This window comes from Bactrocera oleae, chromosome 5 (genome assembly GCF_042242935.1).
Source record: "Bactrocera oleae isolate idBacOlea1 chromosome 5, idBacOlea1, whole genome shotgun sequence".
NCBI classification, from domain to species: Eukaryota; Metazoa; Arthropoda; class Insecta; order Diptera; family Tephritidae; genus Bactrocera; species Bactrocera oleae.
Window position 1 is genome coordinate 40,400,755 of NC_091539.1, and position 15,393 is coordinate 40,416,147.

A 15,393-nucleotide genomic window follows, 5' to 3' on the forward strand; every position below is an offset into this window, starting at 1 on the left:
TTAGTGGAGAAATTATTTTTCCGTGTTAAAAAACGTTGCTATAATCCTTTAATTTAGTTCTTTATAAATTATTATACTTGATTTTAAGTCTTATGTTTTAAAATTACAAGAAAAAAAACGTAATTTTTATTTTTATTTGAACCTATCACAATAGTAAGAGTGAGCTAAAATATGCAAAAGAAAACTTGGTAGCATTGAAAATAGCGGTTATACCACTTTAATGAGGTATCCGCATACTCTCTTGTACGAATTCAACTTGATTACTTTGTGGTTGCTTTTACATGTAATTTCTTTTAGCAAAAACGAGCAGAGAATTAGCGAATCGAAGACAACTATAATAAACATCAAGCCTTCACAAACTTTTCAGCCTTGATTCATATATTTAAAAATAATCAACTGCTGTAGTATTACCGATGTAACGATAAAATATTTTGAGGTTATGCAGTTTTCAGATCAGCGGATGCTCATAATTTGCTTTCTTTTCCGTCTTCTTTTTAAGATATGAAAAGTGATCAATCCTATACTTAATCGTCCTTAACTCTCTCTGAGTAGATTTGATAAATCAGCTTTATTCTAAAGAAAAATTCACTTAATTAATATTTTTCTAATACAAAAAAATTTAATGTTTAATATAATTTTTTCTACGTTTCTTGAAATTCCAGTCCTCTTGATTATACCGAGTCCCTTGAACATCATTATAGGGTTTTGTTTTCCGAAGTTGGTTACACGTAACCGCTAGAAATCAAATTTAAAAGTTTGATAAAGGTTATCTCAACAGAACAGCAGCATCATGTACAACAGAGAAAAAAATTTTAGGAGCAGTCCTCAGAAAAATAATTTTATCATAGACCTTTTTAATATTATATGTTTATTTCAAGCTGAGAAATGGAAGAATTTCCAATATTTTGCAACAGAGAACTGAAAAGCATTGGTGCAAAAGTAAATTTTTTATCTGCGATATCTCTTTTTGATATCATAATCCCTTAAAATTAAGGAATAACTAATTAGTTGTTCCTAAAGAAGAAGTTCTTCTGCTAAACTAAATTTAATAGAGAAATGATTACAACAACCAAATTTTCATTTACAATGCTACATTGTTTTATATACTTCCTCAAAGTATTGCCATTATATTACACTCGCATATAATATGAATTTAATATCCCCGTTCCATAAAGTAAATCCATTTACATAGTGTCTGCTGCGAAGTAACGAATTTTCATGCAAATAAAACCGCGGCGAAGAAGCCTGAAAAGTTTATGCGCTGTAAAATGGAAGACAAAAAATAATAATAACAAAATGCGAGCAGCCGACGCGACTGGGCGACACAACACTTCTAGTTGTAAAAGCGCTGAAAGGATACACACTTCAAAACACCGCCGCCGCCAGTCAGACGGACGCCAACAAAGTACGACGCACCACGAAGAAGGGCAACCACGCCGTGGCAGCCACTCAACGGCAGCAGCGGAGAAGTAGCAAAGTAAAAAGTGGCGCTACAAAACTAAAAACGCAGCGTCTAAAGCGCTACCTAGCAAATGTGCGGGCATCGAACGCCTTGGCGACTTGCCACATACACAGCGCCATGCCACAACACACACATACACACCGTCAGGTTATTGCCTGCCTGACAGCGCTCAGCGCTAGTTGATGATGTATAGCCGAAAAATAAGCGCAATAAAAGTAGTTTGAAAAACGCGTGGACACACCCACAAACCAGCCATTGCCAGCAGACAGTAGAGCCTTTTAAACCTCACCATTAAATTAGAATATGTTTTCGTAAATTTTTCTATATTTGCTTATGCCACATTAGTGGCGTGTTATTTGTCTTTCGTCGCGAGCTTTTTGTTGCCGCTTAGTTGTGATGTCATTTTGATTAACGCAAACAAAGTTTTTGCGGCACTTGCGGCGGTCAGCGGACAAAGCAGTTGCAATCTGTCGTGCGAGAATTTTTTTTTTGTAATAACTGGAAAACATTGTAAAAAGCCAGCGTTAAAATGTGAAAAGTGCGCTTTAAATTACTAAAGAAAAATTAAACATTTTTGAAAGTATTTTTATTGTAACTGAAGTGCGATGTCGAAGGTTACCTGCTGGCTGCTGTCGGTGCTGCAGCTACAGCCCGTAATAAAGGTTGCGTATACGCCACGTACACTGTCATTTAAACGCTTGCTATGACTTATTATTTGCGCGTGAAGCTGCAGTAATAGCATTTTTTGTGCTTGCGTGTGTGTGTGTGTGGTTGTTAACACTCTCAATAGTCATGGCTTAAAGCATTACATGCTTGTCACATATGTATCAGCGTTATTTGCCTTGCATAAACTCGTACACAACAAATGGCGTACAATTTTAATGAGCGATGTTGTAATAACTATCTATATGTAAAGCATTTATAAGCGCTTTAATGCGTATATGTTAATGATATATACATAGTAAATATACATATGTATGTATATATGTGTGTGTTAATTATGTATACCATATATGCATAAATGCGCTTAATAGCAGCGCCCACTACTTAACAGGCATACAGAAAATAATCATATTAAATCCGCAAGTATTTAATATTTGTTGAAATACCGTTGTAATCAGTGAAAATTATACATATACACCAATAATAATTCAACTGTCATTGACGTGCGCAGCATAATTACAATATTTAATATAAATATTACAGAAATTCTTTATTCCACCGTATTGACTGTCGATATCTCTCTATTTATGCGCATTTAATATACATTATTACTGCAAATATCAGGAGTTTAACCTATCAATATATTAACACGATGATATATCATGTATTGTATATATATTCATTTAATCATTTTGTAATTAAACCATACGGATTAACCCTTCTGTTTTCAATTACTGTATTACATAATATTTGATATTTGTTTGAAATACGCAAATAATTATGAACTTATGAACCAATTTAATTAAATGACGCACAAAAAGTAATTCGAAATTTTAATATCATTTTTGTTTGAGAATGAAAAGAGAGCACAATTTTAAAATCAGCAAGTGAGTTAATAGTACAGCGGATGGAGCACCAATTCGCTCCAATTTACAATTCTGAATTTACGTAAGAGTGAATAAATTACAGTGATTAAAAGAACTATTTCAGACTAATTGAGATATTTTTAATTATTTAATAACTTTTATTTACATAGCATGAACGAAATGATATCTGATTTTTGAATCATAAAATTAACTTAAACTATTAAGTCGCAGCACTTAGTTGCTTGAATTCAAGACTTTTCGATTCGTTAACTATCATAGGAAGAGAGCCAAGAATATAACGCAATAAGTTAAAGAAATAATTCGTTTCGTCTGAGTATACTTGTATATATAATAGGAAGATTATAGGATCGAGACGGTAGAGGGCGCTACTCTCGAAATATAGTTTACCAACACATTCATCACACATTTTATACTACATATTTGAATTCAATATTTTTACATCAGGTAAAATATTCCCAATATAAATGTGTCCGACAGATGGCGCTATATTTGAAATTGGCGATTCCAATCAATGTGCAGCTTCTCGATTAGAAAAGAACATGTGAAAGGATTTCAGATCAATAAATTAATAATATAACTTGCTCGGGGTATAAAACTAAATTTTTATAGTGCTCTATTGCTCATGAAGCTCGAATTTTTTTAATGTGTCTCTTTCATTGGTTTGACTGTGAATATCATTAAATTTGACAAGTGAGAAACGCGCGTGATAAAAAGAACGCAGCAATTGGCAAACAGCTTTAAAAACCGCTGAAATGTTTGTCAAATTTGTGATGCTAAAATTGACCACAAGTGAGTTCGATAGAAGGCGCTGCGGTTGAAGTAGCTCTAAAATACTTTTAGCTACGCGTATACATACATATATGTTTGGGTTTTACAGATTCTAAATATATGCAAGTATGTATTTTTGGTATAGCGTTATTGATTAATATTGAAATTGAGAAGGATGGTACTATGGAATGGTATTACAATTCGAATGCCGGAATTTTATAAGCATATTGATTCAAATGGTAATATTTCAACCATGTTGGTTAAACGAAAACAATTTGGTTCGTCTTGAATTGCTTTAAAAATAAAATGACACACGTTTAAGTCAGTTTCACTACAAGTGTACTTAAATTTGACGCAGGGAGAGTAATAAAAGAATTTTAAAAAAGGACAAACTTTTTTAATAATTAGGAGCCCTGTACTGTCAGAATGTACAGAAATCGTCTCACATATAATATAAAAAATTTAAAACAATATGATGTTAAAATTTTCAAAATTTTTTTGATTTCAGTTTTCAATAAGTTTTTCCTTTAAAAATAACGTACTAAAAAATAAATTGATATCTAAAATAGTTGTGGAATAACAGCCTTTTAAAGTGTAGCCGTAGTCAATTACTATTTTTCAATACGTTTTTCTCGAAACTATATTTTTTCAAATTTGCTTGAGTAATTACTCTGCGTATAGCTCACAATACAATGGCCTACCAGTTTCTTGATGCGACCACAAATCGAATTTTGGCAGGTCAAAAGGGAAGAATTTAACTTTTTTTTTATAAAATTTGCAATTTTTATTATTATTTCGACCGAAAGTCGTTGTATGGTTAATATCTTATAGTGGAGATTGGTTTTTAGGTTTCATCCACGGAGAATGCCGGAATCACTCCAGCAATGGAAAACCTTGTTTAGCGCCGACAAAGATCGCGTTTAATTGGAAAAATATTTTATTTTTTCTTCAAAAATTAAATTGTACATTTTGAAATATGTATATATATACCCGAAAAATTTTAAAACAAAGAAATTTTTTTTTGGCTGTCACACTAGGTGTGCAGTTATGACAAAATTATTCTCCGACTGCTTCAAACTCTTTTCACATAAAATATATACGAGTTAATATTTCATATGCTTCCCACAATTGAAACTACTGGTTTAAATTATTTAATTTTTTGCTTGGTGTGGCGAAGTTAACTGCGAAATCTCTATATAATTTATTCATTCATTGATCTCTGTCAAACAGCTTAATTTTATTTTGAAGCTGTTTTAGCAGATATTTCAATTTTTTATATTAGATTTGAAATAGATTTTTTGTACTGTACGGCTTGTATTGAGAGTGGTCTAAAGTAAGAACGTTATCAAAGAGTTTGCAGACAATCATACATTCTAATATCATAATTCTTAATATTACTAAATAAAATTGTTTGCTAGAAATGCAGCACTACTTTATTGTAGTTAATAAAAATTTACAAAATAAACTAATACAATAAAATATTAATTTTTTTTCTTATGTCTATATGAAATCGGTTCAAAAATATTTTCGTTACATCAAAAAACCGCGCTAAACAAGCGCAAACCACCATAACTGTTATTAAATATTTATACGCAAATTAAGCTGCTAGAAACCAACATTTCTGTAATTTTCTATTGCTCTTTTCTGTGTATTCACGTTGACTGAATGTTGGTTGATCAACAGTGCGTATACGTAACACAAGAATGATAATGTGAGCTTTTTGTATACAACTCCAAGCAGGCGCCACTGCTCCGTATTTCACCTATACATATGCATAAATATACGCTTGCTTGTGTTTGCTGCGACCACATGTGGTTTCCCATCATGCATACATAATAAATGTATGTACAAATTGTTTGCGATTATTTTTTTCGTGCTCACTGCGCATTATTATATATAGCAACGGCCGAGCAGCTAGTGAGAGGTATAGTGTTTTCCTGTACTAAATCAGGGAATAAATAAAATACGAAATCCACTGAGCGCCAAGCAAATTTTAATCCAATTCAATTTGTGGTTATTTATAAAGTTCTATATAATACACATAAGTGCATATATGTATAATCTATAATCAACAACTTCCGCACGCACACATACACAGCTTACAGATATGCTAGTATAGTAGTGTTTACACGAAATATTGTGGTCTTTGTTCGCGTTTGGCCGTGTTTTTCTGTGCGCTTCATTAAGTCGCCAAAGTTTTTCTGAGCGTGTGCGCGCACAATCACGCCCACCACTCATCGCATCCCAGAGCCTATAGGTTATATGAGGAAGCCACCCACCTTGTAGGCTCTTGGGCACTTGGCTTGAAGCATTTAATTTCATTTGCTGCTTCATCAGCAGTTGTGTGCGTGTATACATGTGTGAGGTGTGTTTTTGTAGGTGCGCTTGTAAATAAATTTGCTTATATGCATTCTCGACTTGTTTAAATTTACATGCAGTAAAATATTAATTTACAGCCACTTAAATATTAAAAATTTAAACTGTTGCATAGTTCAAGGCGCATATTTTTAGTTTTTCACACCTCAATGGTTTTTACACTTCATATTTGCAATTTTTCATAAATTTATTAAATTTTGGCGAATTTTGTTATTAATTTTTACTTTTTTGGTGTATTTTGCAGCTCGTCGGTGGCGAATTTGATATGGAATTAAATTTTGTGATACAAGATGCACAAAATATTAAACACATGCTAGAACTGCTGGATCATTGTCCGCCAAATCTACAGGTAAGTGTTTCACACACAGGCCCTGATCTTTCAAAGTTCTTAATTAATTGCAAAATTTATAGAATACTCTTCAAAGAGTGTTCAAAAAATGTTAAAATTTATTTTATTTAGTATTGCATATATAGAAATATTGGTTTACATATCTAAATAATAAAAAACTTACAATACCTCTTCCAAATTGCCTGTTATTTTCAAATAATATTTATATTTTTCAGAAATTTTATTTTTTTAAATTTTTTATATACCACATTATTTAAAAACCCCATATTACATATCCTTAAATGTAATTTATTGTGACATAAATATTTTGTAATTATAAGTTTTAGTTATTTTCTTTAAATTTAAATGGCAACGCTGTAAAAAATATATTTGTCATTCAGAAAACTGCCTAAATAAAATGCTCGAGTGAATTATTACAAATTCGCAGGAATTATATTAATATATTTCCTACTTTTAATTAAATACACGTGGCAACTCTCTTTCCTTTTTATCTAGTTCATGCAAGTTTAAAACCTGTAGTTAAAAAATGTAGGGAGCTTACTGATACCTCGTGCTTAAAACAAATTCAAGGAGCTAAAATTAGTTGTCAACACATTTACATATTTTTTACTACATATATGTATGTATGCAAATGGATTAATATATACGTGAATATATATGTAACTTCATAATTGAAGTCAAAGGGAAACAAATTTATGAAAAAGCAGTTTTTTCGTCGGTAAATTTGTCAAAATCAGGACAAAAATATAAAAATTACTGCACCGGCAGTACAATACGCAGGCACACCTCTCCCTCACACACATACATACAAAAAATATACTACATTGAAAGTAGTCAAAATTACATGAGCACATCACCAGCGGCGTCATTGTAAAAAGGTGTAAAGCTCACCGTAAATGCCCGTGTTTTACTTCTTCTCAAGCGGAAGCGGCAAAGTGGTGAGCTCGCAGCATAACTGTATTTCCTGCGGTAAAGCGCGCACGCACAATTACGCGCCTCAAAAAACTTAAATCCCTTTTATGCAATATAAAAGTACAAGTTATTTATTTTCCACAGACAGTTTTGTTTTCATTGTTCTGTTGTTGTAGTTTTTGTTGTTTTTGTTCACCTGTGACGCTAATTTGTTATGCCAAACACGACACATTGACGCAAACGTGAGCGGCAAGCGCAAGTGTGTCAAAGCGCTGGTGCAGCAAGCACAGTATGTACCTACATAAATACGAGTATTTATGTAAGTGTGTATATATATGTATATATGTGCTTATCGGTGTATTAGTTTGGTCAAGGGGCAGCTAAGTTGCGCCATCGGTGGTATGAGCAAATATAATTTACTACTTTCTTGTGCATTCGTTGGTCGTAAAAAGGATTTATTGTCACCGACGCTGCTGCTTGTTGCCCACTCTTTATCCCTTGCCACACCTGCTGCTGCAGGATTTGTTAGCACTCTCGATTTGTAAGCGTTGCAAGCATTGTTTTAACACACTTGCCACACTTGCCATTCGTGCCACGTTCACTTTGGTTATTGTTGTTGTTGTTGCTGATCATGTTTTATTGTTTTTGCCGTTATTACTTTTAACAAGCATGGCCGTTGTTGCTGCACCTTGACTTACCGTTAGTTAGGCCTCATGTTGCCTATCGCCTTGAACAAAATGTTCAAAAGTCACAAATTGCCTGTCTACAACAGCGCTCCCCCACCCTGCTGTCGCACCACCCCACCCCCATCGCTTAATAATTTTACACTTTTTGCTTTTGCTGCTTCCTTTTATGCTTTCATTTGTTTGCGCTACACTTGCTCACCTGCCAACAACAGTTATGGAGGCCGTAACACTAACGGTTACAGTTAAAGTGGTAATACAACCTTTTTGCTGTTGTCCTTGTCCCATTTCCACTTCGAAAACTTGCTACCTTTGAAAATTCTTTGTTATTTTTTGTTGTTTTTATTGCTTGTTATCTTGTGCCGTGGTGTGGGTGTGGTCTGTCTGAACTTGAAGTTTAACAAACGTACGAGAGCAAATGCCCAGCGGAGGCTGTGTGTGTGTTGTTTTTGTTGCTGTAAGTTGTAGCAAACATTGTGGCCAACAACAATTTACATGCCTATAAATTGGCAAACACTTTTACAGCCATAGTTTATGATTTGGTAATACTTTATTGTAACAAATAACCATTGTGCAGGCATTCGGTTAGCTCGTGTTTTCAATAGTTAAGCCAATTAAGTTGTTCAACCGAAGGCAACTGAATTCCATAGAAATTTTTGAGAAGCCAAAATTATGTGTATATGCATATATATGTACCTATATAGGTATTATAATATGGTAGTCCTTGAAAATAAAATATTGTATTTTCTTTATCTCACCACTCTTATTGGTTTTACCACAATCAAAGTTATCCGGTTTTTTAGGATGCTTTAGATTAGGTTAAGTCGTAAAATTGATCCAAAATCGTAGCATACTTTCAATCCCAGTCACTTTCTTAAGTCCTCCAAACATTCTCCTACAGAGATATTTCAATCTCAGTCTTTCAGAAGAAAGTGACAAGCTCTGAAGATATATCAATAAAAAAGTTTTGCAAAGAAGGAGAGTTTTTATGACAGTATATGCTATAGTTGTCCGATAGAAACCATTTCTTTGAATATTATAGCGATGCCTTGGATAAAAATTTGTGCCAAATTTCGTTTTCAATACAAGGATTTGAGTTGGATGGGTCAGTTTGTAAGACAGCTAAATGCTACAGTTGTCCAATATCAGTGGTACCGAAAAATTAGTAACTCCTTAGTAACATCGATGCCTTAAAAACTGAGGGACTAGTGATACCGAAGCGAATGAACAATTTCCGAGTTCAGTTGAGAAACAAAAATCCTGCGCTAGAACCAGTTCCCAGTCTGATGAAATTTAGTCAAGGATTTTCTTCATCAGCTTGCTTATCAGCTTGCTCCTTAAAGAGGGAGCAACATCTGATTTAGAGAAACAATATACCGAATAAATATAATGAAAGGAAACTCTACAGTACGCTCTTCTATATACATTCCATTTTTTTATTCTTTATTTTGTGCGTCAGATAAATAAACTATGATTCTTATGTTTTCTTGTTTTCAATTCCATATATATTGCACTGCCAGTATTTTGCCGGAAGAGAGTTTTCTCAAAACGCAAATGTGTGTAGCTCTAAATCAATTAGGTAAAACGCATACGCACATACATGCCAGCGCTTACATAATTAAGTCGTTAATCCATTAGTCATGAGTGTGTTTACGTGTATAATCAACCTACCAACAGATCCATACCTAATCAGCTACTTAACTAAAGCACTGACTTACTGACTCCCTGAAGCTGAATCAGAGCGCACTGTGAGTTGCGTGTGTGTTGTAGCGTGTTGAATTCAGCGAGTGCTTTTAATATAATTTCACACAAACCGAAACAAGTAGCATAACCAAGCGACTAAATATTTTGGCGAGTGACGAGCGGTCCTCACCTTTGTGGCGTGTTTGCTTGGTCGCACACCCGCTTGCCTCTCGGCCGCAGTTGATTGTGTATGTATGCTTTTAGGCAGCTTAGTTTTGTGGTTGTCAACTACTGTCAACAACAGGCGCTATGGCCAGCAGGCAGGCTGCTTGTATGCAAGTGCAACTACTGACAGCGCCGCGGGAACAAGAGTAGACATAGAGAACTGAAAACCACTGAGTTCTTATTGTTATTCTTTTAATTTTCATAAGTTCATTTAATTTTTTAATTTTTTTGCGGCACAAACGACGAAAAATAAAACCCTTTTGCCACGCGCCGCCAATTACCGGAAACTTCTGTGGCGTAAATTTTAAATAATCGCTCTTAATCGCTTAGGTGCCAAAAGCGAGCTGGAGATTTAATTTTTGAAACCTTTTGTAATATTTAAATGTTTTAATGACTAAGTAAAAAAAAAAAACCTGTGCGCTTGTGATTTGAACTTAATTATTATCTTATTTAACGTTGTATTTAAATGAGTTTAAAAATTAAGTTTTATTGCGTATTAAACTAACAATTTGGATATAGTGAAATTTATGATTTTCTCCCGCTAGCTTCAAATTAGGTGTATTGAGAATTTCGTGTTCCAGCAAAGCCAGCTTTCGGAAGTCTCTAGCTGTTCCAAAATACATTATTAGACCTGAAACTTATTCTAAACGTTAAGTAAAAACCTTTTAACGCTACATTGCTTATTCGATTCTATTGGGATCGGACGATTTTCCTTTAGAAATTTCCAGAGCTCAAAGCACCAACCGTTATTAAGATTTACACATATAAATTCTGGAACCACAATATTATAAAAAATATATTTGTTTGGGATTTATAATATTAAAATGCATGCGGCCGCAATAAGAAGCTTGTGCTCCTTATCTGTAACTCAGTGGATGTGATTTTCAACCCCAACTGACCAATGTCTTTTAAGTTGGAACATTGAGAGCCGTGTAGGGTACATATCTAATTTCAACTGGCTGAAGGTTGGACATTCACAAAAGTAATATTCCAGGGTGTCATCATATTTCATTAATAAAGTTGTGAAATCATTTTTCTTCGGAATCAAGTTTTTTCCGATTTTAAGTTAACGAGAAATTGGAATAAAGGCAGATTGACATTCCTCACCAGGAAGTTGCTCCTTTGTCGGAACCGCCAATATCGGACAACTAGGGTATACCATATAGCTATACAAACTGAACGATCGGAATAAAGTGCTTGCATGGAAAACTTTTTTATTTGACAAAATATCTTCAGGAAATTTAGCGCATATTATTATCCAAGGCACCGCTATAATCTTCGAAGAAATTGATCAGATCGGATGACTATAGTATATAGCTGCCACATCAATTGACCGATCCAAATCAAATACAGCTCCAATATCCATCAAACATTTTTTTCTTTCCAATTTATTGGGAAAATAGTTATAATCGTTTTGTTTGTTTTTCCATATCTATATAACTCGCTGTTTCCTGTTATAAATCGTTGCAGTCATTACTCAGATTTTCGTCTGCCGAGCGGTGTTAATGCGCGCATTCCGTTTATCGCATTGACGAAGCGCTGATGCAGAATAATCGCTGCTCTGCGATGAAACACTCAGCTGCCTTGCCCGCCGTTACCGTTTTGAATTTCTCATCATAACGCGCATTTTACTGCGTGTCGGTTTTTATCTTTTTATGTCGGAATCGTGCACCGCTGCCATTTGTTAAGGCTGCATTTATGCACTCGCATATTTTTTATATAATTTGTCTTATTTTTATCTAATTTTCCTCATTCTTTTCATTTTTAATATCTCGCATTGCTGTTGCATAAAAAATTCCACATATTGTTACAGTTATTATTGTTTTCTGCATTCAACTGGTACCACAACATGTTTTCATCCACTCATTTTTCCTCTTTATGCTTTTCCCAACTCTGCTCGGCCATGCCACTCGCCACACGCCACCGGTGAAGGTCACAACATTATCCATGTAATAACAATTTCTGCTTTCATACTTTGTCCAGCTGTTTTATTTATGCCATTTTGTTGCATTTTTCATTAAGCAACCGGACGGCTGCCTTTGGCTTCGTTTTTTATAAGTTTCTGTTTTTATTTTGTTCTGTACTTTGCTTGCAGAAATTGTATGCCGACAGCTGCTTCAGTTGACCGCCTTGGCGTATGATTAACTTTTATGTAGAAAAATGTTTCCTACTCTTTTTGGTCAGGGTCAGGTTTTTGTGCATTATTCAATGTGTTGCACTATGGTAGGGCAAGGTGTTAAAGTGAATTAGAATTTTATTAAATGTAACGGCATATTGCAGCTGAGCGGGAAGATTTTATAAGTTAGACAGGTTTTTTTTTTATTTTCCACTTGGGTGCGTAAAGCGACAAATTTCTTATGCAGCACAAGTTTAGAAGAGCTTTTCTTTCTTTTTAAGGTCAACTAGTGTGGATGACAGTATGAGATTACATTTTCTCCAAGTAGCTAGTTAGTCAACATATTACTTAAAAATTTAACTAAATATATACAGTGAAAATTAGTACCGACGCGGAGGCAATACATTAAGCTTATTATCTTTCTCGGTTTGTTTTGGAAATAAAACTGCATAGTTATTTCACTTGATAATTGCTGATTTCTTTAGACTTCAAGATTAACTTCAAATCTCAAACACTATGATCCTGTCAAGCGAAGTTTATTTACATTTCGCTTTTAGAAACTTAAATTTACGTTTCAGCTGTATTTTAGATACCATCCATGTCATTTTGCCAACTAATCAGTAGAAAAGCTCGACCTAATCAATAAAAAAAATGTATGGACTACCGAATATATGTTTTATATTATAATTTGTTAAAAGCTTGTCGATCAATTAGGTTATGAAAACAACTATAGGTGTAAAGGCAATTCTATGGAAATGTTGGATATGACTTTCCGTACCATGTGGATTTCTTTGAACCAAAAAAAGATCTATCATTCTGGTATCAATTGAGCGAAATTAGAGCATTCATACAAACATTTCTTCTATACTATGAACATTCCGTATGGTATGTGACGGTATGCTTTCTTTAGAAATATTGTACGCTGTAAATATAGGTCCCTTAACTAGATCCTAAGAATTATACAAAGAGTTAGAAATTAGGAAATTACTGTTTAGAAAAAGCCGATATCAAAATTATTTTTTTCAGTTTTTCGGTTTTTTGGATGGAATCCACAAATCGCCAGAAAGATGGAAAAATATTATAGGATCAGACTGGCAATACTTTAATTAATACTAGCTCTCTTCAATTGGTCGTTTCTCTGCTCTCTTGCCAAAAAAAGTATATGTAAAAGCAACAACAAAGTTACTGAGATAAATTCGAACAAAAGAGTATGCGGATACCTCATTAAAGTGGCATAACAGCAATCTTCAATGCTGTCAAGTTTTGGTCTGCATATTATAGCTCACATTTACTATTGTGAATGAATCTAATGACAAAGGAAAATACAAATTTCTTTCTTTTCTTGTATTTTTAAAAGATAAGATTTAAAATCAACTATAATAATTTATAGAAAACCAAATTAAAGGGTTACAGCAACGTTTTTTAACGCGAAAGAAAGAATTTATCCAGTAAGAAAGAATCATAACACTATGGCTTGCAGCACAAGTGTTTGTTCGATTCGCTGGAGAGTAACGCTTGGCGAATCGATGGCAGCTACTATTATGTATAATTAAAATATAATTTTAAATTGCAAATAATTTTTTCCGTTACTCAGTTAAAGTAGACTAACGACATATGTATTTTATATTTAGCTCTCCTTTTGTACTTTTTCGCAAAATTATAAGAAAATTCGCAATAAAAATTTAATAGTCAAGGATAACAATATATTGACCACAGACTATAGTTTTTTATCTTTTGCTTTAAAAGCTTCACTTATTCGAAGAGCGATTAAATTATATAAAATTTTACGCTACAAAGCAGGATTCGGGATTCTACGCTTCGGTAGAAGATATTTTCAAACGACTCTATTCGTAAAATGTTTGTATGTATCGTTCTCTTTCTTTCTTTATACTCTCTTTGCCCAATAAGCGAATTGTTTATGATGCTTGTTACTTATATCTCGAAATTTGGCGAGCTTAAACGCATTTGCGCTTAAGCTCATGCAAAACTTTCGCGTTTATTAAGTTTCTTATTTACACACACAAAGAGGAACACTTCAAACTGCCAGCGTAAATATTGTTTAAATATCCACTACAACTTATCGTTACATAGTAACGCCGTTCATAGCGCTCGTCGCACTCAAAGCGTTTGTTTGGCAATGCAAACTATCAAAACTGCTTAATGCAAAGTTCCCTTTCAAAATACACTGCACTCTTGAGTAAACTTGCCAAGTGCACGAGCACTTAGTTTGCTTGCAAGTAAGTATATGTATGTGTATGTACATGTAGTAGTGGTAGTAGTTGTGCTGTTGGTATCAGTAGTTGTGGCAGCCAGCTACTTGAAAGTCGCTAAATTGTGCAAATATTGACACATACCGAAGTTGATCTTACACTTTGTGTCCGCAACGCTGAATTCGTGCATAAATAAGTGTGAGTCTGTATGTGTGTATGTGTGTCTGGATATTTTACTATTTTGCATTTGAGCTGCAGCATAACAAGAAAATTGTCACAGTTGCTTTGCGGCGCAAGTAGCGCTTAAAGTCAACAATACTACTGCTTATAACTGTATAAATATATGGTATACATATCTTTGTATGTTTATGTATGTGTGTGTATATGTGAATTTATGTGTGCTACTCCACCGAGCATGCTCCACTCAAGCAAGTCGCCTTAATATCGTAGACATGGCAATAGATTTCGCTAACGAACTGTAAGCAAACAAACCGCACACATACACACATACATATATATATAAAGTCGTCGACATGCATTTGTTCTTAGTACAACAAAGTAGTGTTTTGCTGTTTTTAGGTTTTCATTAGCCACAGCTTTGCAGCCGAAGTTTCCTTGGAGCGCTTAATTATTGAAGCAGAGCAAAGCCAGCAGGCACTCAGCCATGTATCCATGTGGATTTATATTTAGTTCGGGAATTCAACCGTTAGACATTTCAGCTATACTATACATTTGCCAGTGATTTTATTGCACTCACTGCAAGTTATTACAACTTCAAACTTGCTGCAAAAAAGGCTCAAAACAAGAAAGCGCAAATGCGAATTTAAGGGAGGGGCACATTTGTTTTGCTAAGTACTTGATTATCGAGAGACATTCAGATTTCGAAATGTTAAAGTAAATACTTTGGAAACATAAAAATGTTTTATAATCTTAGTTTCACTTGTAAAGGGTGTTCCTATTTTCGGCTCTCCATGTATTGTACGTAATTAAAAGCATTAGGTATTTCAAGTGCAAAATTGTCAAAACTCTTTAGCTTCCCTGCATCTATAAAGGTTTACT

At 34.0% G+C, this 15,393-nt stretch overlaps 1 protein-coding gene across 17 annotated transcripts in view; it reads left to right on the forward strand.

Annotated features, from left to right (window-relative positions):
• rg (A kinase anchor protein rugose) overlaps positions 1 to 15,393 on the forward strand; it is a 480,528-nt gene that overhangs the window by 346,343 nt on the left and 118,792 nt on the right. For all 17 annotated transcript variants that reach the window (XM_036366220.2, XM_070110254.1, XM_036366224.2 and 14 more), the window contains one exon: positions 6,401 to 6,505. In XM_036366220.2, the coding sequence (XP_036222113.2) occupies positions 6,401 to 6,505 (105 nt within the window). The remainder of the gene's footprint in view (positions 1 to 6,400; positions 6,506 to 15,393) is intronic.